Source organism: Pichia membranifaciens (assembly GCF_001661235.1).
Source record: "Pichia membranifaciens NRRL Y-2026 unplaced genomic scaffold PICMEscaffold_3, whole genome shotgun sequence".
Classification (NCBI taxonomy): Eukaryota; Fungi; Ascomycota; class Pichiomycetes; order Pichiales; family Pichiaceae; genus Pichia; species Pichia membranifaciens.
This window is the reverse complement of record NW_017566984.1, coordinates 881,815-907,954: the sequence shown is the minus strand read 5'-3', so window position 1 is coordinate 907,954 and position 26,140 is coordinate 881,815. Positions and strand designations below refer to the sequence as shown.

General features: G+C 43.1%; 10 protein-coding genes across 10 annotated transcripts; 3 read left to right on the top strand and 7 right to left on the bottom strand.

Annotated features, from left to right (window-relative positions):
* Positions 1 to 216: 216 nt before the first annotated feature.
* On the bottom strand, positions 217 to 753 carry PICMEDRAFT_72691 (hypothetical protein; the record flags this gene model as incomplete). Its single annotated transcript, XM_019164273.1, has 1 exon — positions 217 to 753. The coding sequence occupies one exon, from the start codon at positions 751 to 753 to the stop codon at positions 217 to 219; it is 537 nt and encodes a 178-aa protein (XP_019017749.1).
* Positions 754 to 959: 206 nt separating this feature from the next.
* PICMEDRAFT_132852 (hypothetical protein) lies at positions 960 to 2,066 on the bottom strand. The gene has a single exon (XM_019160038.1). The coding sequence runs from the start codon at positions 1,939 to 1,941 to the stop codon at positions 967 to 969; it is 975 nt and encodes a 324-aa protein (XP_019017748.1). The 5' UTR covers positions 1,942 to 2,066; the 3' UTR covers positions 960 to 966.
* Positions 2,067 to 2,195: 129 nt separating this feature from the next.
* On the top strand, positions 2,196 to 2,996 carry PICMEDRAFT_21599 (hypothetical protein; the record flags this gene model as incomplete). The annotated part of the gene is made up of 1 exon (XM_019162213.1): positions 2,196 to 2,996. A coding segment is annotated over one exon (801 nt), but the record flags the coding sequence as incomplete, so codon positions are not given.
* On the bottom strand, positions 2,908 to 13,344 carry PICMEDRAFT_16477 (hypothetical protein). Its single transcript, XM_019161225.1, has one exon. The coding sequence runs from the start codon at positions 12,946 to 12,948 to the stop codon at positions 3,361 to 3,363; it is 9,588 nt and encodes a 3,195-aa protein (XP_019017746.1). The 5' UTR covers positions 12,949 to 13,344; the 3' UTR covers positions 2,908 to 3,360.
* Positions 13,345 to 14,219: 875 nt separating this feature from the next.
* PICMEDRAFT_22133 (hypothetical protein) lies at positions 14,220 to 15,335 on the top strand (the record flags this gene model as incomplete). The annotated part of the gene is made up of 1 exon (XM_019162237.1): positions 14,220 to 15,335. A coding segment is annotated over one exon (1,116 nt), but the record flags the coding sequence as incomplete, so codon positions are not given.
* Positions 15,336 to 15,690: 355 nt separating this feature from the next.
* Positions 15,691 to 16,284, bottom strand: PICMEDRAFT_72687 (hypothetical protein; the record flags this gene model as incomplete). The annotated part of the gene is made up of 1 exon (XM_019164272.1): positions 15,691 to 16,284. One exon carries the CDS (start codon positions 16,282 to 16,284, stop codon positions 15,691 to 15,693), a length of 594 nt encoding a protein of 197 aa, XP_019017744.1.
* A 208-nt stretch (positions 16,285 to 16,492) lies between these two features.
* Positions 16,493 to 19,367, bottom strand: PICMEDRAFT_16475 (hypothetical protein). Its single transcript, XM_019161224.1, has one exon. The coding sequence runs from the start codon at positions 19,286 to 19,288 to the stop codon at positions 16,607 to 16,609; it is 2,682 nt and encodes an 893-aa protein (XP_019017743.1). The 5' UTR covers positions 19,289 to 19,367; the 3' UTR covers positions 16,493 to 16,606.
* A 532-nt stretch (positions 19,368 to 19,899) lies between these two features.
* PICMEDRAFT_16474 (hypothetical protein) lies at positions 19,900 to 21,435 on the bottom strand. The gene is made up of 2 exons (XM_019161223.1): positions 21,352 to 21,435; positions 19,900 to 21,241 (listed from the first exon to the last, which is right to left on the bottom strand). Exons 1-2 carry the CDS (start codon positions 21,367 to 21,369, stop codon positions 20,114 to 20,116), a joined length of 1,146 nt encoding a protein of 381 aa, XP_019017742.1. The 5' UTR covers positions 21,370 to 21,435; the 3' UTR covers positions 19,900 to 20,113.
* Positions 21,436 to 21,913: 478 nt separating this feature from the next.
* PICMEDRAFT_33394 (hypothetical protein) lies at positions 21,914 to 23,323 on the bottom strand (the record flags this gene model as incomplete). The annotated part of the gene is made up of 1 exon (XM_019162820.1): positions 21,914 to 23,323. The coding sequence occupies one exon, from the start codon at positions 23,321 to 23,323 to the stop codon at positions 21,914 to 21,916; it is 1,410 nt and encodes a 469-aa protein (XP_019017741.1).
* Positions 23,324 to 23,790: 467 nt separating this feature from the next.
* PICMEDRAFT_33165 (hypothetical protein) lies at positions 23,791 to 26,136 on the top strand (the record flags this gene model as incomplete). Its single annotated transcript, XM_019162804.1, has 1 exon — positions 23,791 to 26,136. The coding sequence occupies one exon, from the start codon at positions 23,791 to 23,793 to the stop codon at positions 26,134 to 26,136; it is 2,346 nt and encodes a 781-aa protein (XP_019017740.1).
* Positions 26,137 to 26,140: the final 4 nt, after the last annotated feature.

Genomic DNA, 26,140 nt, shown 5'->3' with positions numbered 1-26,140 from the left:
TGTCTTATTGTGTTTGTTGGAGCCAGGAGGGCAGCAAGAAGGACGAGCAGGGAACGGATGACACGGTCGATCTGGCCAGGAGTGTCCGTCCTTTTTGAGGCCGTGAAAAATCTACATGAGTCACGGGAGCCCCTCGCTCCGATCAGATAGACAGATAGATAGGCGTTATCACCGTTACTGCTGTTACTGTTTGTTTTGTTTGTAGTATACACGGGGCTATACGGCCTTCTTCACGTACTTGCGCTTGGACGGCTTGGCGGCCGGGCGCTTGCCCGACGGCGTGTTTGTCGCAGAGGAGCCCGACACGGGGGCGGCGGCCGAGCCTGTCACGGGCGTCGTTGCCGCCGACACCGCGAGGTCGCCCACGGCGGACACGGCGCTGGCGTCGTTCACCGGCAGCCGCAGCTCGTTGAGCATCTTCATGTCGACCTGCACCCGGTGCGGGACGAGCTTGATCGAGTCGTCCGGACTCATGCCCTGCTTGATCTTGAAGTAGCGGATCACCGGGAGCACGCACTTGTACGCGTTGAAGAACGCCGCAAACTCCGTCTTCAGCGCCACGATCCGCGTCGACATCTCCCGGTACACCTCCTGCGGCACCGACGTCTCCTCTATCGATCCCATCGCGTTGATGAACATGTGCATGTCGTACCGGATCCGCTCCATCTTCCCGTGCAGGAACTCGATCTGCGCAAGCACCCCGTCGATGTCCAGGTTCCCGGCCTCCAGGTCCTGGATCGACACCGCGCTCATCAGCTGGCCTGCTCCAGCCGACACCGCTTCTGATGCCGCTCCTGACGCCGCCAGTGCAGCCCCCGCCAGTGCAGCCCCCGCCGTCGTCGCCGTCACCGTCGCCGTCGTCGTCGTTGTCGTTGTCGGCGTCGGCGTCGGCGTCTCTGCCGGGCCTGCTCCTGCTGCTGCCGCAGCCGTCTGTGGTGTCTGCAGTGCCATAGCTGTCTCTTCCATCTACTCCCGACCCGGCTCTGCCCCGTCCCCGCCCTCTTTCTTCTTCTCCGACCCCGTCTCTCTCTCTGTCCCCTTCTTCAACACGTCTTGTTCCTCGTACCGCTCGCTGCCTCGATACGACAGAATTCGCTGTTGTGCTTGCAGCTGCGCCACGCGCGCTGCGCCACGCACAGAGAGCCCCGCGACATGGAAATTGTTGTTGATGAGCTTAACAACGGCCAGATAGAGCTGTTCAAGAGGACCGGAAGCATGACGGGCGTTAAGGTCCACGGGTTTGAAGTGAAGGAGCGTGTTCAGCAACAACAGACTCTCCTCGTAGCGCTGCTCGACGACGGCGAGCTGCTCGGCGAGCCGGAGCACGAGCCACTCGTGCTCGGACGCAGTGAAGGCCCAGCGGCCAGCGGTGGCAACAGGGAGCACCCACTGCAACGCCGGTACATAAGACTCGTGGCTGCCACAGCGCACGCCAAAGCGGATCGACGAGAGGTACACCTCCCGGAAAAAACTCTTCTCCGGCTCGGAGAGAGCGGCGCCGGCGGCACGCCGGCTGCTGTCAACGGCAACGACGCTCTCTCTGAGCTTGCGGAACGCCAGCAGAATCGAGTCTCTCTCGCTGTCGGCACCCGCCGTCCCGCCGGCAGCGGCTTTCCGCTCGTACTCGTGGACCCGCCGCAGGGTGTCGTCAAGGAGCCTCTGGCGGGCCGTGGCGTCGTCCTTCAATCGCGTGTCCTCGCCTCGGCTGATGAGTCCGTAGCTGTCGCCACGCCCGTTGCCCGACCCCGCTTCCCTTTCGAGGTCTCTCGCAAACCGCTCTTGCCTCCTCCGCAGGGCCTCGTCATCGCCAGAAGCCACGCGGGGCCTGGCGCTGTTCAAAACGTCCGCTTCCTGGCTCCTGCCCCGGCCCCTTCCTCGTCCCCGGCCCCGTCCCCGACCACCGCCTCGCCAGTTATTAGCACTGTGTCTCCCCTCACTCATGGCAGGCGGATAGACTGCTTGTCCTTGTTCTAGACCCTTACTGTAAAGCCAAGCGTCTTGGTGTCTCTGAACTCCAGCTCCACCGACTTTTCCAATGCTCCCGAATTCAAATTTCCTCTTTTGGAACCGGTGTGCCTGCTTTTTTCAACATGTTTCCGTCACCTACACCTCTATCCCCTGACCCCCTACTCCCCATCCGAAAACACCAAGCCTAAAATCGCAGCTGCTCTTTAGTAATAACTACGTTAGTGATGCTGAAACTGGCCTTTTTTGGCTCGGACTACTTTAGTATTAACTGTCTGAAGCAGATCATTCCGCTGCTGCATGCTCCATCCTCTGCAACTCCGCTTATATCCCACCTTGATGTAATCACACGCTCTCCCAAGCTCAGCGGAAGAGGAATGAAGCAGCTAAAGGACGTACCCATTGCATCATTCTCCGCTTTGGAGTCACTGAACCTACTCCGAGCTGATAAAAAAGCCGATTTTTCTGATTTAATGAACAGGAATTACGATATTTGCATTGCAGTCTCTTACGGAAAACTAATACCGTCTACTTTTCTCTCGTCACTTAAATATGGCGGACTCAACGTCCATCCCTCCCTTCTACCAAAATACTCAGGTCCTGCTCCTTTGCAACGTGCATTACTAAACAACGATAAAGTGACTGGTGTGACGGTACAAACTCTTCATCCTACAGAGTTCGACCGTGGTGACGTTCTTCTCCGTGAGACATATGACATTAAGAATGGCGAAACATTGGAGTCCCTAACACAGGAACTTTCTTTGAAGGGTGGATTACTCCTAAGGCGTATTTTGGAAGAAAAAATTTACGATGTCAGCTCATCAAATCATTCCGTGCTGCAGCCACAACTACCATACAGTTATGCCAAAAAGGTCCAGAGCAGTGAACGCCAAATACTCTGGAACCAATTCTCTGCTTTTGATCTTTATCGTAGAGAAAACACACTTGGACCATTATATACTTTCAAACAATTTGTGCCCAAGAAAAAGAGCAAAGCTACTTTGAACCCTTTGAAAAGAGTTGTCTTGTCAAAATGCTCTCCATCACTAATACCACTTACTGAAGCAGACAAAAATTTACCTAATGGCACTTTCAGGGTTGGAGAAACTGATCAGCTTGAAGTGAAAGTCTATGATGGCTTTGTGTCATATAGTGAAGTCAAAACAGAAGGCTATGGAACTGAAAATGGTGCCAAATTTTTTAATTCACTAAAGAAAAAATTCGGAACTCTGAATACTGAGTTCACCGCCAGCTCCGACTAGTCCTAATAAATATAATTTATTCCTGAATATTTATCTGTATATATGAGCTCAATCTTACAAGCTTAACGAAAACCATCAACTTCAGAAGAACAATAGCAATTACGAAGAAACACTGAAACCTTGAAGCTTTACCTCATAATGCAACAATGCAGTGCTTGTTGTATTCGTTAACAGCGATAGCAATTTGGCTATATAAATACCTCTTATCAGCCCTGTCTGGTAGTGGTATAAACCTCGACGGGTCACTAACATTCTTAGTTTTGATACGTATACCAGTCTTCTCCAATGTAATGTTCAAAATGTTCTCTAGAGAGATTTGCCAATCCACTGTCATATCAAAAACTTTCATCACTAGTATTCTGTTAAAACTGATAATACAAGCATGATCTCCACCTTGTAACACAACATGGGCCAGATATTGATCATCTGAATAAATTCCGCCGCTACACGTTTTGAGCCAGTATTGACCTTGTGCATCTTTCTCCGAAAAAGTAACCACTGCCCCATCAAATGGTATGAAACGTGGAAGCCGGACTTTCTCAATACCCTCACCATCAAAAACTGTAGTAGTGTTTTTGATACTTTCACTGATGTTGTTGGCCAAATCTAAAACTCCAGTTGCAGTTTTAGTCGGCAATCCCAACAGACCTTTGCCAAGACCCTTGAAAAACCCACTTGCTCCCTCACGAGTTGCACCTTCCATGGGTGCCGTGGCCAGACCAGATAATCCACTGGATATTCCATTTATAAATGATGTGGCACCTATTGAGAGTCCGTCAACAGGATGATTGGGTTTTCCGACCTGTCTTGTCATGCGCCTTTTTTCCTGGAAATCTTTATCCATTGACGCAGCGGTCAAACCTTTGGCCATTGAGTTAGTGAAACGTGAGACACTATCACTGACACCGAAAACAGATTTCTTCAAGAAACTTAAACTACCCTTGGCTAATCCAATACCTAACTCCTGAGGTCTGTCCGTCATTATGTATCCTTGATAGGGTTCATAGAAAATATCCATTACTCCTGAACTAATATTGTTGAACAAACCAACTGGATTACCAAGAAGATCAGCAGAGCCCAACACTTTGTAAAGTTGATAAAGGAATGCTTGCTTGTAATGTTCGGAAATATTTTGAATCAAGTAAGGAACAGGAGTTCTGATATTTTCCAATAACAATGCTGATAATCTCACTGGGGCATCGTTAATATTTCCAATCGCCATAGTAAGAACATCTGCAGCAACGGACAAAGCATTTTGTGTTGTCATTGTGTCTTCCACATTGACTCGTTCAGTACGCACAAAAGAAATATTAAATTGTAAGGGTTGCAAATGTAATGCCTCAAAATAAAGATCATCTGTAGACCTGATAGTTGGGGGTTCTGGTATTTGAAGATTTTTGTCCCAAAGCTCATTTTTAACATCTGAATTCCATGCAGCTCCAGGGATCTTAGAGAAATCTAATATAGCCCAAAGGAAGTCTTCATCGACCTGAACAGACAACTCCTGCAATAATACCGTAGCAAATTTTATATAATTCACACCATGAGTATTGTCTTTTAGTCTGGCAATAGAGGTAGAGAAAACCGGGTGGCTATTTAGCTCATAGCTAGACTTTGGAACAATAGTAGGGAATAAGATAACAGGATAGATGCATGAGTATAATTGATTGTCAATTTGTACCCATTTCATTTTCAAGCTGGCAGTCTGGTAAATATCCGATTCATTGTAATGGAACTCAATACCTCTAATGGTAGTGTAACACAATTCTTGATAAGTGTTTTTCGTATTCACCAAGGAGACACCAATACCTTCAAAGTTGAATACAATGTTGGTATAGTACTTTTCATCCTTAATGTTTGTCTCGAACTCATCTTTCATTGCAGTGGTTGCTGTTGTCGAAGTGGACTTATTTTGTTTCAATTGATACATACTTGTCCTTGGATCATACTCCGAAATCATCAAAGCTTGAATAGGTCCATCAGCTATGACATTCAAATCAAATATTTGAAAGGCACCGCCTTCTTTCTTCACACGCATTGGCATTAGTGATCCAATTTCGGCAAGCTGAATATATCTTTCTCTACCTGAACATCTAACAACTAATTCCTTAACTTCAGCAGCAGGGAAGTCCCATGCATATGGCATGACACTCTTTGGTGGAATTTTGTAAAACACCGGTGTGAATTCTGCATCTGACAATTTATTGCCATCTTTGTCAATATATGGATCTGCCTGATAAATGAAAAATTCGTTATCACTAAAATTTCGGATTGAATATGGCCACAAGTTTTTTGCATCTAGAATGTTGATAAAAATCGAAGCGTGTTCAGTACTTATAACCACTCTCAACAACATGTGAGCGTTCGAATCCAACTTTTTCACACGAATATATATCTCGCCAACATTATTGATAACAAATGCAGCAGACATGTTTCCACGCCCCTCTTTAAAACCAATCATCATTTGCTTGTCACCATATGTTGGCATATCATATATTGGAGAGGCAGCATTAGACCCTACATTCACTGTTTTTGAACTGCCAACAAGGCTAACAACAATTGGTATACCCAAATCATTTCTGATAATGTATCTGGGCGTAATGATGATAACTTTGGTCAAGTTATACACACCCTGTCCCTCAGTTATGTAAATACCAACATCGTTTTCAAAATTTCTTGTTTTCAATCCAACTCTAACTTCGAACGATTGTCCTATTTTATCGATACTGAATTTTTCACTAGGATAGGAATCACCGACACGTAGTTGAACGGTATTTCTTTCTAAATTTCCTCGGAAAAATCCAAAAGCATCATTTTCAATACTGAACGAAAACATGTCAGGAAACTCTTTCTCATCACCAGTTAAAACTCCTTGTCTACTCTTTGAACATAACGTATTGAAGCTATCCATGACAAACAAGTCTTTCCCTGTTCTGTTCACAAGCAAGTATGGTGAATAAATAGAAACCTTGGTACCGTATTTGGGATCAGTAGAATAGTATAATTTGAGACTCAACCGATGACCATCATCATTTTTTAAGTTGATTTCCTTGTCGACAGTGGTCATATTATTAGGAGTATTGACAATCGAAGCTGCAGAAACAGCATATGTAGATCCTAATACCTGAATCTTAATGACTGCACTAAAGTTCATGTCAACAATGTGGATAGGACATTTTTCGCCTTGGTTTAATTTATCATTCCATTTTCTTGGACCTTTTTGAAAGAGTCTCCATTCTATATCAAACGGTAACAAATTTTCAATGACCAATGGTGGAGAGATAAAAATATTCATGTGGGGGTATAGCTGATTAAGTGATTCTTTTTCATTATACTCAGCATGTGCTTTGAAGTAGTAATAGTCTGCCGGTCCATTCTGCTCAATACGAGGGCATTCTAAAAGCAAATCATGATCTCTAATGCTTTCCCAGGACATGGTAATAGAAGAATCATTACCTTGTAGTTTGGCAGTGGACCAGCCAAATATCTCTGATGTTGTAGCAGGTCTTACCGCAAGTTTCCCGTTGTAAACATAATCTATCGGAAGGGCAAGGTTAGCGCCAGTTGGAACCATGATTTCTCTATCAACAACGAATTCTCCATCATAATTTCCGACTCCCACATAGATTGGAGTAGCAGTAAAATTTTTGATTGAAACAGTGGACTTGAGAATGACTTCTTTCACTTTATCCTCAGCTAATACAATTTCACAAGCAAGTCTATTGTGGTACTGATCTTTCAATATTGGCGTAAGCATCAACACTTCTTCACCTTCTGCTTTTAAAGAGAGTTTTCGGATAGGGTCGTATATTGAGTCAATAAATTCAACACCAATATAGTTAATGTTAGGGTTGATGGATAAACTTTCACGAACTTGTCTCCAGTCTTCAAATGACCATGGAAGAGTTTCTTGATCTTTCAATAACGTTTTTTGTCTTTCAGAGTCCGAATCATCATCTATCCAAATGTTTAAATCATAACCCGTTTGGTTAATGATTCTATAAGGTGAATCTTCTCCACGTGGTTTCAATTCACCTTTTTCGGAAAGTAAGTTTGCAAAATGAGAGAGTGTAGCGATGGACCTTGAGGTTACTGTCAGCTCTGCAGTCTCTCTCGAAACAAAGTTGACAGAAATCTTTTGTTGGGCAGACCTTTCAATATGAACTGCAAATGACCATGCTTCAAGCAGTGGTTCCCATTGTGAAAGAGAATAATTGAAAGTATTTATTAAGGAACTCACCTGAGTATCAGCTTCCAACTCAGTTGACCAATTCTTGGCATTAATTTCAAATGCTTTGATATCAAAGTCCAAAATTGGCAATTCATGAACATCTCCAATCAACACTAATCTGAAACCTTGAATGTTAATTTTCAAACGCTCACCTTTGACTATAACCAAAGGCTCATTTGATTTCTGTCCTCTACCTTGTTGGGAAGCTTTCGATAAAGACGAAATAACAGATGGGGCATACTTGGATATCTTTTTACTGATCTCATCAGTGAAAGAAGTTCCTTGATGGCGAACATGATGTTGTTGGGATTCTATTTCACCCTTACTACCTTCATTGAACATTGAGGAAGCCTTGTTGAAAATTTCAATAGCTAAATAAATGTCTCTCAATGATAATCTCAATAATAAAGGATCAATATTAGAATCAATGGTGGTTAAAAATGAAGTTTTGTTAGAACCACGAGTGTCCAGCATGAAATCGAATGAAAAGTCATCCAAAATCCTCAACTTACTGGTGTCATCAGATGACATTCTTCTCAAAAACATTCCAATTCCAGAAGCATTCATCTGCGTAAGTTCACCAATTGTCAGTCCCAACTGACTGATTTTGAAGATGACAGCTTCAGTATCATCGTTTTCTGGATTAGCTAATAAAATGATAGAAGGATCAACAATGTTGACCTTGTAGTTAATCTGGTTGCCGGCTACAACATCGTCATCTAAGGAGTCTTGTGGATCTAGAATTTCATCAATCTTTTTGCCATTTTCAGCGTTTTCATCTGAATTATTATAGTCTTGGAGATATTGATCCACAACGGTCTTAGGTTTATGCGTTGCAAAATCACCAAATGATTTCAATGCAAAAAGGTAATCCATCACCAAGAGCACCTTAGGGCTGTCAATTGCGACATCTATGGTGGTAATCCCATTGACAGAATTGACCAACCCCATAAATTGATATTCAGTATGATCAACCTCAGGAATAATATCGGTAAAAACATTTTTGGTAGTTGCCCTCACATCTTTGACAACAAAAGATTTGATATGCAGATCTGATTTAAAGTCACCATTATCAAATAATTGAAACTTCGCTGCCATATCATTAAGGGAAAACTTGGAAAGTTTTTTATCTGAAACATCAATAGATTGTCGTGTGTTATTGTAAAGTGTCAATGAAAGTAAAGGAATATTGAAGGCAAAATCTACACTCACAGAATTAGGCTTTTTGGAAACTGCACTTGTAGTGGAACTTTCACTGCTTACACTAGCATGCTCAATATCAACCGACTTTTTGCTTAACTCTGATGGTTCTTTTTCTGGAGACTTACTTCTTTTAATTAACATATTTGCATTGGTAGCATCGTTTTCAATATCTTCAATGTTGCCATCATTCACCGCATTATCTTTGAAAATTCTTGGGAAGCTTTGTAAAATTTGGATAATACTAAAGGTTTGCCATTCAGATAACTTAATGTCATTTCCGGAAAGGTTACCATCAACAATCATTGACGGACGCGGCAGTTTATCCCCATCATAATAATCAATGTTGAAAATGATGTCCAATTTATCAATAATCTCCAACTCTTGAAAGTTGTCACCATTAACCACAAAACTTGAAGATATCTTAGTGTTGGTCAAACCGGCCTGGATAATGTTTAAATATGTATCATCCTTCCTTTTGAACTCATTGAATGTGTGAATTTCACCAAGGTTTGTGGTGATGGTGTCAAATAATTCATTCACAGGATCCACAATTTTTGGGAAAACAAAGATAGGAGCACGAATCAACACATCAAATTTCATTTTGTTTGGATATTCAACGTTATTAGCTTGGTCAAGGGCAGCGTCTCTTGCACTATCATAGATGTATTTCATACGTTGGAATTGACAGATGAAACCGTAGATCCTAGCAAATGAGTCTTCAGCAAACATGACAACCATTGATCTAGTTTCAAATTTGAATTGAGAACTATAAGGTAAGGTATTAGTCTCAGGATCGTATGTTTCATAAGACAAATCTGCCAAATCGTCACCTTGGATACTTATCAATTCCCTTCCACGATGGGTATCATTATCGATCAAATTTAGACCACCGAGAGTTGCAGATACACGCATGCTATCAGGTAACAAGAAGACACTCACATCTGCGCGTTCCAATACTAGAGTGGCCAATTTGATACCGTCATCATTAAGTATCATATTGATACTTTTCATATTGATATCAACATTTATATGGGCTGGTGCATTGACATTTTCTATATCGTTGTGACGCAATTTGTCAGATGGAATCTCAGGAGCCATCGGATCGGTGAATGTGTTCAAAGAGTAGTTTAACAAAGTCAATAACGATTTTCTTGTGATGACAACTTGAAAGTCAGAAATGTCTAACTTGACGTTTTGATCGTAGCATTCGATTATCTCACCTTTGAAATTGGCCAGTCTTAACGACTTGGTGTAACTGACAACAAACAAATTATCCAGCGATGATGCAGTGGAAGTCTCTAGGTTTGCTTTCGATCCTACCAATTTTTTGAATTCATCAACATTTGAGTTTTCCATATAATCATTCACCGATAAATCTGCCAGTAACAAATCCACATGCATTACGTTTTCGGTTTTGTAGAAATTAAGTTTCAATTTGTCACCAACTAGGTCCACAAGTTTTTCTGCTTCAAAAGTTGTTGTATTGGAGCATCTTTTCATTGATAGTATTATCAAATCCATTGTAAAGTTGAACTCAATAGCATGCTGGTTCATAGCTGGTGATGATACACTTGTAGTGGAGTTTGCCATCTGATCATCTTTATCAGATGATTTAGTTTCTGAAAAAGAACTATCTTCTAGGCTGTCCATGTTTGGAGCGGCATTTGAGTCAGTCAAAAAGGTTTGGACATCTGAGTCGTTTTGATTGGTGATACTACTGTTGTCAGTTTCATCATCGTTGGCAGTAAAAACAGGTACCGACGAGGATAATAAATCCATGAAAATCTTATACTGATAATCACTTAACATTGCCACGAATCTAGGGACATCACCACCAATCTTCATACGAGGCAAATCATAAAACGTTGGAATAATTGATACTTCGATGACAAAATTCATATTAAGCTGGTCCAAAATTAGAGCATCCTTCGGACCATCGGTATGCAACTGTTCAATCGTTGATTTTATATCAGGACCTATCAATATTTGAGCATCTTGTAAGGCAAGGTTGTATTTATCGTACATGTAAGTATTCAATTTTTTCCAGTCATTTTCTGTGTAAGTGTCCTTCCTCTCATTTTTAATTTCCTGATATTTGTCAGCACTGATGATATCACTCACGATACTGATATGACCGGCATCTAATATACCAACCGGAGAATCCCATTTGGTTGGATTTATAGGTAGGATTATCAACGGTGCTTGAAGATCCATTTTAACGTTCATGGTCTTGTGCTCTTCAAAGGCATACTGAAGACCGATTTTGGTTTGCTTGGTGAAATCCTGGATGGTTGATTCTGCCGCATTCATCAAGGTTCCGATAGTATCGAGATGAGCCTTTGGTGGTTTGAAAAATTTGTGGAGCGATTCTAAGAACCTTGTGTTGTGGAAAATGGTCATACTACTCAACTTGGCAACCAGTTTCGAATCCGCAGATTCATCCAAGGGGTTATGTTCGAACGAGACTTGAAAGAATGGATTGTCCGATAACACAGCATCGGACAAAGATAATTGGTTCAAGTTGGAGGACGAAGGTGAAGGTGAAGGCGAGGTAGACGGAGGTGAAGTCAATTGTTTAACACTCACAATGTGTTTATATAGCGTGTCGGTTGCCCCATCTTCGACCGAGAATTTGTTCAACCTGAAGCCAATGTAGTACGAGTCTTTTCTCTGGAGAAATTCAACATGGCATCCTTCAGATATGAACTCCGCCAAGTTGTTTGAGGAATGGTTTTGTCTTATAATGAACGAACCTGTGTTCAACTTACAGTTAACTGCCACCTTGATCCTCTCTCTAGGGACATCAAAACTCTCGGATAACACTTTCGATTCATCGAACTCGATGGCATCATAGAACTCATTGATCTGTTCGTCAGTAATTTCCAAGTCGGCACCTTCTGCAGGTAACACCGTGGGCTTATCTTCATTGTCTTTGGCGGTAGTTGACGACCCCCACCACGAGGAGAGCCAACCTTTGTTATTATTTGCGTCCTTGGCTGCAGCAGCCTTTGCTGGCAAAGCATGGTGCTCCTTCTTGAACTGCATTTTGGCAAGGGATCTGTAGAACTTCAAGTCGCCGAACTCACATTCTGATTCCAATTGGGTGAGAGCCTTTTTCTCGTCCAGGGTTAGGGAATTCTTATCAAGCAAGTATTTCTTCCACAAAGCAATATACTGTTTTCTCTGGTCTCTTCTTTTCTTGAGGTAGCCCCAAGTCTTGCGGTAATTTCTCTCGTGTATCTCGTTGTAGATGGCCTGGAAGGAGTACTGCAACCACTTGTAGGGATCTTCGGAGACGGCGCAGTGAGGAGCGTTGATTCTGAACTTGAGGGTTTTCTGGTAGTAGTTCATCTCCGTGGTAGAGTCCAATATGTCACAGTACTGGAGACGGTTCAAGTTCAACCGGAACTGTTCGAAAAACAACTCGACGTTGTAGTGCGGAGACTCGTCTGTGGGACCCAACTTGTTCAAGGTCAAGTGTCCGGTACCGGAGACGGGTTGTAAAAGATACTCGATGTTGCCCGACGCGTTTGCGGAGGCCTGGTCGATGTAAGCTTTCAAGCGGTCGATCATCGCGTCCCGGTCGAGGTCCGAGAAGACGGCGGCGGAGGCGGTGCTGGAGATAGAGGTGTCGAGGTAGACGGTGAGGGACTTCAAGAGCAGCAACTTTCTCGAGGCGCTGCTGACGTTCTCGATGAAGTTCTTGACCCAGTTTTCGTCGGTGGACACGGCCGACAACTCGTCCAAGGTGAAGCCCAGGGCGTAGGGAACCTTGGTGAAGCAATTGAGGTCCTCGTACCGGATGTGGATGTTCTTGATGGTGATCTGGAGGTTGTCGATGATCTTCGAGATGAGCGAGTCCGTGAAGCTCTGGTTCTTGAGCTTGTCCTTCTCGTCGAGCTGGCTAAACTCCGCCTGCTGCTGCGAAAGCAGCTCCAGCTCGTCCAACTTCTGCCGCTTTACCCGCAGCTCCCGGCTCTGCTCGCTGCCCTTGTCGAACTTGGTCTGCTGCACCGCGGACACGAGCAAGTAGCAGTCTTGGATCAAGATCTTCACCGGCTTCGACTTCAAGTTCGACCACGGGATCTGCATCGTCAGCGTCCCCAAATGCCCGCACCGAAGGTCCAGCGGAAGATCCAGCTTGTCCAGCGACTCCCGCTTCAGCTTGAGGTTCGACAACGTCACGTCCCCCGACCAGATCCCGATGTTGAGCTGGTTCGGGTCGAAGTTCTCCACATAGGCCCCCAACGTCCGGTTGAGGATATTAGCTACCAACGATTCTAACATGGTGCATTGGCTTCTGCTGCTGACCCTTCGTGTCTCTGTGTGTTGATACCAACACTGCCAACCCCTTTTCTGCCATGAGCCACTTAACAAGGCTCCGCCCTGACGCCTCGCAACAGGGGCAACTGCCCTGGCTGGATCTCCGAGTGGCAGGGACATGTAGATAAAATTTACAAAAAATGAGGAGCCTCCTCGTTCCCCGGCCGCCGCCGCCGATCGGCCCCAAACCCCCGACGCGTCGTTCTGCCCACGTGACCCTTGTCACTTTCCGGCTCGTCTATTCCACTCCAGCCACTGCCCAAAATCAATAACATACCCGGATATCGCCACCGCACCCGCCACCCGCCACATACACAGAGTCTAGGCACCACCCAGACACACAAACAAACGCACCAAAACAGACACCTTCATCCCCCACCCCCCGCCAGTAACCACAACACTGCCAGCGGCCGAGGTGATCTGCCCAGATCAGAGCACGCCCCCGCGCCCGCACGCCGGCCGCGGGCCAATAGGAGGGCGCGCAGCCGGGGCCCCTGGACAAGGAGGCTGGTCTGGCGCGCGCCGCAGTGTTTACCTGTTGACGTTCCGGGGCTATTCTGCTGGCGATCTGGCGCCTCGAGGAGCACAGCGGAAGTTTGTGACAACGCTATTTATAGACTCTGCGGGCCGGCTGGCGTTGCTCGACTTTCGCCTTTGTTCTTCGCTCCTCCTGGTCCGCTGCTGATGTCGTCTTGCACTGCTCCCGGCTGCCCCTGTGTCGCTGCTTCCTTCCTCCGTTCGTTGCTACTCTTCTTTCTGACCGTCCTCCCGTTCCGCTTTTGTTGTCTGCAAACACACCCGCTTCGCCCAGACTGCTCGCTTCAAAACCCAGGAAAGCTTCTACACACTTTAACTCACGCAACTACCGACTAGCCTGCTGCAGACTAGACTCGACTAGACTATCGTTAACACACAGACATTCTCAAGAAAGAAAAAACTTTTTTTCTCTCTTTTTCACATTCACTCGTTCTACAGAAAAGACAAATAATTTGTTTTATTTGTACCGTCTTTGGAATTAAAGCTTCGATAGACAGCCAGACTAGCTCGACCCTGTCCTTCTGAACCCGCTGCGTCTATACACTGACCCGCACAACACAAACGCGCAAAAAAACACAAACAAAACATCAACAGCAACAGTACACACAATGAAGTTTGATTTTGTGCTTTCCACCTTGGCCCTCGCTGCCTCCGCTCTCGCCGTCAAGGACAACCAGGACACCACCACGTTGACTGCCTCCTTGTCCTCGACCACTTCCATTTCTGTGCCTTCCGGCTGTTCCTACTCCAAGGCCTTCACCGCCACTGCACAATCCGACTTGGACACCTTGGCCGGCTGTCAGGCTATCAAGGGTGATGTGATCATCACCGGTAACTTGGGCTCTGCCAACATTGCTAACGTCAAGGTCATCTACGGTGACTTGCAGGTCTACGACACCCAAACCTTGGAAGCTCTCACTGCCGACTCCATCACCACCATCACCGGTGCCTTGAAGTTGCACAATGACACTCTTTTGTCCACTCTGTCCTTCGCGTCCTTGAGTTCCATTGGTGCCATCAACTGGGTCACTCTTCCAAACTTGGGTGAAACTGGTTTGCACGAAGTCTACGAATGTAACTCTATCTTGGTTTCCGACACCAACCTTACTGCCTTGGACGGTCTTAACCCAACCGACGTCGAGGTCTTCAACGTCAACAACAACAAGCAATTGGTCAGCATCTCTTCAGGTATTGAAACCGTGTCCAACGCCTTGACTGTTGCCTTCAACGGTAACGACACTACCGTCGAATTTGAGGACCTTATCTGGGCCAACAACATGACCTTCTACTCTGTCTCTTCCATCTCCATCCCAGAAATCATTGCCATCAACAAGTCTGCAGGTTTCTTCGAATCTAGTGTTGAAGAGTTGGACTTCTCATTGGTCACCTCTATTGGTGGTGATTTGACCATCGAGAACAACGAACAATTGAACTTCATCGATTTCGGTAACGTCACCTCCATTGGTGGTGGTTTGGTCATTGTCAACAACACCGACTTGGTTTCCATCGACAACCTCGACTCCATCAAGTCCATTCAAGGTGCCGTCATCATCAAGGGTGACTTTGACAACTGTACCATGCACTCTTTGAAGACTGTTAAGGGTTCTTTCGACTTAGAAACTTCCGGTTACGCCGACTGTGACCCATACAAGAAGTTGTCTAAGAACGGTGGTATCAAGGGTGACTACACCTGTAAGGCTAAGGCCAAGAAGTCTTCTTCTAGCTCTGCCACTTCTAAGTCTACCAAGTCTTCATCCACCAAGACGAAGTCTTCTACAAAGTCCACTTCTGGTTCCGATGACTCCGCTGACAAGAACATTTCTTCCTCTTCTTCCTCTTCTGCAGAAGTCTCTTCCATCTCTTCCACAAGTAAGGGTGACGCTTCCTTGTTGAAGGGAAGCTCTGTCTTTGGTACTATGGCAGCAATCTTCTTATCTTTATTATGATTTGATAAATAAAAATCATTTTCCTTATATCACCGACATCATATTTGGGGGGCATATTTGTTTCAAATAATTAAGTTGTTTTTTTTTCTCACCATCCCATATTCATTTTATAACACCTACACTAATATAACTATAACTATGACTATCAGTTAATCTGACGAAAAAAGTAAAAGTAAAGCATGCTATACCTGCTACAGATTTGAGACAGCTACTCGAGTAAGATCTACAAACCCTTGCCGTAGTTACCACTTTCAAAAAAGTCCATTATCTCCTTCACAACGCTCTCTAAGCTTGAAACCCATGCTTGTAGTTGCTCATTGACCTTGGCCAAGTCGTCTCCCAACTTTGCAAAAAAGTCCTTTCTGTAAGGACAAGCCTTCATGGCCAATTTGAAAACTGGTCTCACTAACATGGAGTGATATTTGGTCAACGTCTCGCCGTAGGACTTTTCAAAGCACTTCGAGAGTTCCCAGTCCTGATTATCAATACACTTTCTCATTGCAACAGCGGTGAACTGTAAGCCACGGGTAAGCCATAACAAGCCCTGTGTGGCCGTTTTCTTACCACCTTCTTTAACTTCAGTCAAAATCAACTTCTGTAGCGTACCACAGTTGACTGGATCAGAGAGGAACTTGGCCGAAACCTTGTTGATGTTGCCCGACATGTCGGATTGCACAACGCTGAATGCAGAGGACCCAAGCAGATCAAAGAGTTTTACCAAAGATTCAGAAGCCTCTAGAAATTCCAACGTCGATATTTCTCCATCGTTACGTGGCACATCCGCAAAGGATGTCTTCATATCGTCAAAAAAAGTCATCTCTGTTTAGGTATATGTATAGTCTGCTCCTCAAACTCTTTTGTTCTGAAAGCCTAAACTTATCGGACGTTTCACCGGCAACTATGTTGGAAAAGAAAAAGTCAAACACAGCTATTCCCATTGCCAGATCTATCCGTTATGTAGCTACTACACGCTAAACACGTATTTTCGCAGAACACATGAACGAGGAAAAAAAGAGACCGCGTTTACACTGCAGAAAAATTGTTTCTTTTTACACGTGAGATGTGCAAATCATTGTTGTGTATTGGTTCTCAAAATGAGCTGCTTATACAGACTACACGCTATACACAGCTGGCTACAACTAGTTTGTGTACTTAAGTGCCAATCTTCTCAACTTCAGTTTCTCACTCATACTCAACTTAGACTTAGCCATTAGGGATTCGTATTCGGCTCTGTCTGGGTCGGCGGCATACCTTCTACGTTCCTCTTCCTTAGCAGCTTGAGCTCTAACTCTCTCTGCTTCCTTAGCGGCTTCAATCTCAGCTCTTTCTTCTTCAGCTTGTCTTCTGGCTTCCTCCAAGAATTCTCTCTTCTTGGCATCAATGAACGCTTGAATTCTAGCCTTCTTTTCCGCCTCGAAAGCTTCGGCAGCCTTTTGCTTACGTTGCTCAACAGTATCGGAAACCAAAGCATCTAGTTTCTTGGTATATTCTTCGTAAGTAGGAACAAAACGTGCGAGTCTTTCCTTGACATGAAGTGCTTCTTCGTGACTCTTCTTGCTTTGTTCTAAATTCTTAGCCTTCATAGCCTCGTACTCTTCTCTTTGTTTAGAAACGTCCTTCTCAATTTCTTTTTCAAGAATTGGAATTTCGTACTGTCTTTGAGCTCTTTCAATATAGTCTGCTCTCTTGACAATAGCATCTGTCTGTTCTTCCAATTTCTTACTTTCAGCATCAAGTTTCTCGGCTCGTAAAGCACGGATATCATCTTCACTCATATCCTTAACGTCTTCGAATTTGATGTGAATAACACCCTTAGAGTTGATTTCATTGACAAGAGTCTTCTTGTTTTCCATCAAAATACTCATTTGAGTCTTCTCACGCTTGTCGTTTTCACGCTTTTCGTTTTCTTGTTGAATACGTTCTTCTTCTGCACGCTTCTTTCTCAAAGCTTCTTCAGCTCTCTCCCTTTCGGCCTCCAATTTCTCGTTCTTCTTAGTTTCGAGCAAAAGTTCGGCACGCTCCTTGATAAGAGCAGCAGTCTGTAAAATGGTCTTCTTTTCGTCTTCAAAGTTCTCCTTGGCTGACTTGATAATTTTTGCTTGACGTTCTTTCTCAACATCAGCTGATTGTTGAACGTTAATCAAGCCAATGGCACTGGACAAAGCTCTTCTTAAGTCATACAAGCGTGAGTTGACCTTAGAGGTTGGAGTGACGTACAATTTATCGGTGAAATTGATGACACCTGCTTCTTCGTCAAACTCGATATCGGCGTTGATCAAACCAGTGTATTGCCCATTGGTAACAATATCCTCAAAGGTATATTCATCGTAGTTAAATCCTGCATTTTCAAAAGTACAGATTTTGTAGAGGAAGTCAAATTTTATGGACTCATACAAAGTTGAAACCTTGGAAATGATCTTGGAAATAAAAACCTTTTTCAATGGCTCAACATATGGTGCATACTTATCTGTTTTAACAATGGTATTAAGGATTGAGTTAACAGAAGAGTGAAATGACAAAGGATTGAAAGACTTCTCGAGCAAAGTGTACAGTTGAACAATTTCGGAATCGGCGTACTTCAAAACTTCCTTCAAAGTCGAAGAGCCTAGCAAAGATTCACGAGTTGGGATTTCATTCAAGTTTAATAAGGATGACAGCTTGTTGTTCTTTCTCTTGAAAAATTCGGCATCCACCAAGTCACTTTGAGCAGAGAAGGAGTGGTCAAAATATTCTAGAAGTGGAATGGACAATGAGGTGACCAAGTGAATGGAGGCATTTTCCTTTAATTCTGCATCAGTGATGACTGGAGATTGGATCAACAATTGGAACAACTTTTGTCTAGCTGCAGTTGCGTAGACGTAATTGTTGGAGACTTGGAAAATCTTTGCCAGGTTATTGTAATAGTTGATCATCGCAATTGGCTTTGGGGTTCTTTTGGACTGCTTCATCAAACTGTGAACTTCTTCGATACTCTTGAAAGATTCCTTCCATAATTCCAACTCAACAGCGGTATTCAATTGTTGAAATCTGGTATCCAAAAACCTTTGTAAAGTATCAGGATTGGATAAATTGACTGAATCATCATATTCCTTTGTGAATGAAAGCAAATGAGTTTTGAGAATTTCACAGAGTCTCTTGAATTCAGATTTTCTTTCATACCTGACGCAGAATTGGAAGGCTTGGAGAGTAACTTGACAGTAAGAGCTTTCCAACTTATTGTTACCTCTCAATAACTCGAGAACAGTTCTGTAAGATTCCCATGCAAATCTCAACCAAGGTAAGAAGAATTCCTTGTTTGATCTGTCAGTAGTATCATCGGTAGTAACAGAAGATAGAAGGATATCTTCAGGGGATACGTTGAAAGTAAAAGTCTCGTCGTCTTCACCCTCTTCGTCGTCATCAATGGAACCGATCACCTTCTGTGCAGCTGCGGCAGAGGCAACCGATTTTTCAATGGCAGCTTCCGCAGCAACATTAGCCTTGGAACGTGCTTCATCTAACTTGGAGTTGGCAATGGTGATGAAGTACTTGGTGAGTTGTTCCAAGTTTTCGAAGCCTGATGTGCCGCTAGAGTTTTGAGCCATCTTCTTGTATTGATACAAAGCATCCTTGATATCTTTTGACAATCTGTTGTTGACTGCAAGCGAAATGAAGAGTTTAAAGATTTCTAGCAACTGAGTGTTCGTTGGCTCAATGTTTTTGGTTCTTTTGGCCGTAATAAAGGTGTATAAGTTCTGAAGTGCAACATCTGGTTGGTTGATGTTGATCAGATCTTCTGCACGTCTGAGAACGTTTTCTGGACGTCCTGCTTGGTAAGACATGTTTTATAGAATATGCTGTTTAATCTTAATCTCCAGAAGAAAAAAAGATTTATCCTGCCTTCTAGCTCTTCATTCTGGCTTTCCCCTGAACATGTGTAACTTCTCTCAACCCCTTGCTTTTTCCAGATTTGTTTCCGTGCTCACTCTCTTCCTCCCTACCTCTCTCCTGTGGGTGCGTTTACTGAAAAATTTTCCACCAGTGAAGAGGGTGAAGATATGGTGCACAGAGGTTTCTGTTGCTGCCCTTTCTTTGCTACACATGTTATACTTTACAAAATACTCCCAATCTTGATTGCAATTCCTGCGTACTCGGAACAAGTTATAAACCTTCACAAAGAGGCAAAACGTGTTAAGTGTAACCCAAGTAACTTTGCCGAAAGTTTTTTTTTTAAAAAAAAGGGTTGTTTTCTTCAGGCAATGTACTTGATTTATGACCCAACTTGCACAAGTTTGGAATGAATGTGAAGGAGTTTATCGCTTCATCGGCTTTAAAAGGAGATCTGGCTTTTTTAGACTTAGACAGTGCTCCTATTTGGAACGCATCCACGTGATTTTGTCGTGGTCTGGAACCCGAAACTACATGACTTTACGCAGCCTACTCCGTCCTATTCGCCTAAGAGAACAACTACCTTGCTGTTACTGATGTATTAGTGAAACAGGTTCATGTTATTACTATAAATAAGGGTGGGTTTGCTGAAAAAAATGTATGTAAAGAGCTGGCAGGCTAATCACGCCTCATTCCGGAGTACATGCGCACAGTAGTTTGCATACAGAGCAGAGATGGAGAATATTACTTCATAGACGTGATTCTTTACCATGGCATAGTTAATCGTCCATCTTAATGACGGCTCTGATACAGTCACCATCGTGCATGTCGTGGAAAGCTTGGTTGATTTTTTCCAAAGGATGTCTGTGTGTTATGAACTCATCAACTTTCAAAGTGCCGTCGACATACTTCTCAACCAATCCTGGCAGTTGCGTTCTACCCTTGACACCGCCGAAGGCACAACCCTTCCAAACCCTTCCGGTGACCAATTGGAATGGTCTGGTGGAAATTTCCTTACCGGCAGCAGCAACACCGATGATGATGGAAGTACCCCATCCCTTGTGGCATGCCTCTAAGGCGTTTCTCATGACTTGAACGTTACCGGTACAGTCAAAAGTCCAGTCTAATCCGCCGTCAGTCATCTCAACTAGCTTAGAAACAATAGTTTCACCTTCCTTCAAGTCCTTCATTGGGTTAATGAAATCGGTGGCGCCAAAGTCTGAAGCCCATTCTTTCTTCTTATCGTTGATATCAATGGCGATGATTCTAGATGCTTTCTTTTCAACAGCACCCTGGATCACGGAGAGGCCAATGCATCCGATACCGAAAACTGCAACGGTATCACCTTCATCCATCTTTGCAGTGTTGACAGCAGCACCATAACCAGTGGTGATACCACAACCTAACAAACAGGTTCTGTCCATTGGTGCCTTAGGATCAACGGCAACAACCGAGATGTCAGCAACAACAGTGTATTGAGCAAATGACGAACAACCCATGTAGTGGAACAAAGGTTTGCCATCACATTTAAATCTAGAGGTTCCGTCTGGCATTAAACCTTTACCTTGGGTGGCTCTAATCTTACCACATAAGTTGGTTTTACCAGACTTGCAGAACTTACATTCACGGCATTCTGGGGTGTAAAGTAAAACAACACTGTCACCTGGCTTGACGTTGGTGACACCTTCACCAACAGATTCAACAATTCCTGCACCTTCGTGACCGAAAATGACAGGGAAAGCACCTTCAGAATCCTGTCCTGATAATGTGTAAGCGTCAGTGTGACAAACACCAGTAAAGTCGACCTTAACTCTGACTTCATGGGCCTTTGGAGCCTCAACCTCAATGGTTTCGATAGATAGGTCAGTGTTTGGAGCCCATGCAACGGCTGCCTTACATTTAATAGTCTGTAAAAAAACTTTCAGGTGATATCTTGTCGTGGCCAGTTAGTATTTTGTTCAGCTAACAAACAAATTATCCTCTCCCTTCTTTTTCATCCTATGGAAGTAAAACATACCTTTCCTACGGTAGACATTGTTCTTGATGTTAGTTATTTCTGGTTTGAAATTATTCTTGTAGAAGCAAGAACTCAAAGTTCACCAATTGGTTTGCACTAAGGATGAGTAGAAAAAGAATCTGGAATAGACAACTTATAAATCGCCTCCCGATCGCCATTCGAGATTATGCCAATCTCCTCGCTTGCTTTGGCCCGTTCGGGAAAATATTGACCTCGGCGGATCCGATTTCTTGATAGGGGAATCCGAGGAATGGATCACCATTCGCTGCATTTATCAGTATTTTCTGTGTCCTGGACTCTTCTGCTTCTTCCGCCTTATATGTCTCACTTCTGTGCTGCATCTAAGCTTGTTCCGATCTATGAACAATCTTTGAGCAGACATTTATAAGTTCGTTCTTTGCCATAGCTAGAGTAAGAAAACTTTGTTGCTGAAAAAAATCCTTCATAATAGTTGCCGAAGTTTCGTCGCTTCTTATGGTTACACGTTATGGTCATCTATAATTCATTACAAAAAGTAAATTGGGACGTTCATACTGGATAAGGGTATCTGGCCCAACTTAAATCATTTTCCCTTGTGACTTATCTCTCCCACGATGAAGTCTTTGACAAATGGTAGCGAATTCAACACGTTCACTCCAAGAGATCTCGCCCAGACGATCGGAGCAAAATCAGTCGAGTATATTTTGTGAATCTTGTCAACAATACCTAACATGACATGATTAGGGATAGCTCTTTCTGCCCAATAAGGCTCGAGTGCTATTTTTGTCCCGATGTCCAAACCTCTCTTACAAGAGTTTTCCAATGTTTCTACTAAACTTTTAACATCAGCCTGGCCCATGTTCAAACCTTGGCCCGCAAGTGGGTTTGTAGTGTGTGCCGCATCACCAACTAAAGCAACTCTCTCTTCAACGTATGAGTCAGCATTGGATAGCTTCAATGGGAACTTGGCTCTGCTGTTTGGAACAATATAGTCAATCTCTAATGGGAAGTTTTCTTTTTGCTCCACTGTAGTTAAAGTCTTGTTGAAAAGTCCTAACCTCCATTTGATCTCTTCAATAAGATTTTCTGGTTCTTTGTCTGCAATTTCGTAAAGGTAAGTCAACTCATCGGGAGTCAATTTGGCAGCGGCGTTTAACATGTAAGTGAACTGTTCGTCACTCAACTTACCAACAATCGCAGAAATCTCAGGTGGAACAGCCCATACTAGACTGCACCAGTTGTTAGGTAGCGGTAAAAATGCTAGGGTACCAGTAGGCAAAAATCTTTGCCACCCAGTAGGGAATCTGAATTCATTGTCTTTGTATTTACAAGTTGCAACGTTACCCCATCTGTTGTAAGCCCATCCACGTGATTCAATTTTAGCAAATTTCCTGGCTGGGGAGTTATAACCATCACAGCCCACTAATAATCTGGTCCGAATCGAATTACCGTTGTCCAATTTGAGAATTGGCCACTCGTTTTGTGGATCTTCGGTTATATCAACAACTTTGGTGCTGTCTAAGATTGTTAAAGGGTTATCTGGGTTCTCATTATTGAGCTGCTTGACTCTCTGTAAAAGAGATGACTGAATATTTATGTTTTCAATCATTGTTGCCAATTCTGGGGAATCAAACTCCATCTTGGCGCCAGAAACACCGTCATAAGTGTGAATATTGTCATAAGTCTCTGTTCTATCTTTCTTCACATAATCCCAGCTGCCAATTTGTTTGAAGAAGTCCATGGAGGCAGGAGTGATGCTGACGACTCTCTTGTCAATGAATTGTGGAGGAGACTCGTAAAACTTCTCCAAACTTTCGACAAGTTTCCCGCCTTCAACCAATGTGCATTTCAAACCCTGAAGCACTGGAGACGCTTTGACTGCTGAAGCTAAGCTTAAACCGGCCGGTCCACCACCGATGATAACAATATCAGCAGCTTCAATCGTGGGTCCAGCAGAACCTTTGGCTGCAGTAGCCAAAAATCTTCTAAACATAGTGTGAGCTTTGTATACCCTATTAACTTGCATTGTTTGCAGCCGATTCAGAGGAAAAAGCATTATCTTATGCTCATCTGACAGTTTTGAAGAATGGTATGATGGTTTAATTCTGTTTTCATCGCAGGTCAATTTCTGCGCCACCTTCTCATGCGCCACATGTAAAGTCCTCTTTCATTTACGACATGATTTGAGCAACCACTCTGTATTGTAGCTTAATGTCACGGGAACAATAGGCGTTTGAGACGCAAGACACACAAATAGTCATTGGTGTGGATGATAACAGTTTCTCATTTCTATTTCACACGGTGCTTTTACTCAAAACTGCCTCCGTTAAAACCAATCTTAGATTTTTCTTCGAGAAAAATTCTTATCACCGTCATCTGAAAAGTTTGTTTCCTTTCCGCCATTTTCATACTCAAAACCTTTTTCTTCAGCAAAACTTCAAGAGGTTCAAATTTGAAAAGATGAATGACGATGCATCTAGCCTTAAAGATGTTGTCATTGTGAAAGACCTTCAATATAGTGCTCTGATTAACAGTCACAAACAAGACATATTAATCACTACAAAATTTAAGACTGATTTTGCTAAGGCTAGCTCTACTGATGAATTGAAATATTCCATAAACTACGCTGTAGTTAGCAGGAGCATTAAAGATTATGAAGAGGAACACGAGGAACAAAACTACCCTTCAATCGCATCTCTTGGAAACAAGTTAGTGACAGATGTAGCCTTTAAGCAGAATTGTGCCCATGTGACAATGATACTTAAGTCTAAAGAAAGCAATCATAACGTATCCATTATATTGAACAGAATGGTAAATCAGGAAGGGAAGATTGTGAATGCGGGAACTGACCAGTGCTTGCTTGAAGATCTCTCGCTCTCAACCATTATTGGGATTTTCACATTTGAGAGATTTCAAAAGCAGCCTGTTATTCTAAAAGTTGACTTTGACATAAATTTACTGAATGAAGATCCTCCAGTTTCACTGTTAGGAGCAGCAGTTACTAAGTATATTGAGAATTCAAACTTTAAAACTGTGGAAGCGTTAGTATTAAATGTCAACAAGTTGGCATTTAAGCTGATACCCTCAATTATTGATTGTAAAGTTCAGGTTTTGAAAACAGATATAATTGATTACTGCGATGTTGGTGTTAGTTCTACGAGGTCAAAGAACACAATCGGTGATTTGGACACCGGTATAGTTCAATTTGACAGTAAAGATATTACCACTGAGCAATTTGTCATCCCAACCTTGAACGTTGAGACTAAGCAAGAACGTGAAGGCGAAGGTAAAGATCATACGGTCTTCCTTGCTTTTGGATCAAACCAAGGACACCAATTACACAATATTTTACAAGCTATAGAGGAGCTTAATCTTCATGAGCATATCGAAGTCCTGCAATCTTCCTCACTATACAAGTCAAAGCCGATGTATTATTTGGACCAACCAGATTTTGTCAATGGCTGTTTAAAGATTTCAACAACCTTGTCTCCACATCAGTTGTTGAAAGTGCTAAAGAACATCGAATACTCATCTTTGAAAAGAGTAAAGGAATTTGATAATGGACCTCGGACAATTGATCTAGATATTATTCTTTATGACTCGTTGATTGTTAATGATCCTGATCTAAACATCCCTCATATCAGAATGATTGAACGCTCATTTGTACTTGTCCCCCTTTGTGAATTGTTACCTCCAGACTTTATTCATCCGGTGACAGCTGAACCAATCTATGACCATCTACAACAGTTGATGCAACAACAGCCAGCCAGTGATATCCAAGAATCTACTGATTTGGTTTCCCTGATTCCACTTCCGACTAGATTTCCGATGTTAGATGAAGAAACAAACAAATCTCTGAAATTTAGATACTTGGAGTACGACCTTGTACATCGCAAGACAGTTACTCAGTTAATGGCTATATTAAACATTACCCCTGATTCATTCAGTGATGGTTCGGATTCTAACTTGGAACTAGCTGCGACCATGAGAAAAGTCGATGAAATGGTAGCAAATGCAGTGGATATAATAGATGTTGGAGGCTGCTCCACCAGACCTGGGTCTGAGCAGCCTTCTTTAGATGTTGAGTTGCAACGTGTTCTACCCGTTGTTAAAGAGATCAAGAAAACATATGGTGAGTCAGTCATTGTTAGTGTTGACACCTACCGCTCTGAGGTTGCTGAGGAGGCAATCAAGTTAGGTGCAGACATCATCAATGATATCAGTGCTGGAAAGTTTGATGACAAAATGTATGACGTTGTAGCAAAATACAATGTCCCATATATCATCAATCATACTCGTGGTAATATCGAAACAATGAAAAAATTGGTCAATTACTCACAAACTACTGATGGCGAACTAACTTTATACAATAAAAGAAAAACCAGTGAAGATATCATAGTCACCGAAGTTGCCAAGGAATTATCGGAGCTTATAAGTAAGATGTACTCAAAAGGGATCCGTAGATGGCAACTTATTTTAGATCCGGGTTTAGGGTTTGCAAAAAACGTCAATGAAAACCTAAGTGTGATCAGGGGTTTGCCATTTTTCAAGAAATACAAACAGTTCAACACGAAAACTAAAGAGTACATATGTTTTGATTATATTCCTGTCCTCCTTGGACCTTCTAGGAAAAAATTCATCGGTACAATTACGGGCAAGGAAACTGCTGCGGAAAGAATCAATGGTACAAGTGCCTCCATCACTGCTGGAATTGGATTTGGGTCAGATATTGTCCGTGTCCATGATTTTAAGGAGATGAAAGATGTTTGCTTAATGGGTGACGCAATTTACAAAAATCTTCATTGACGTA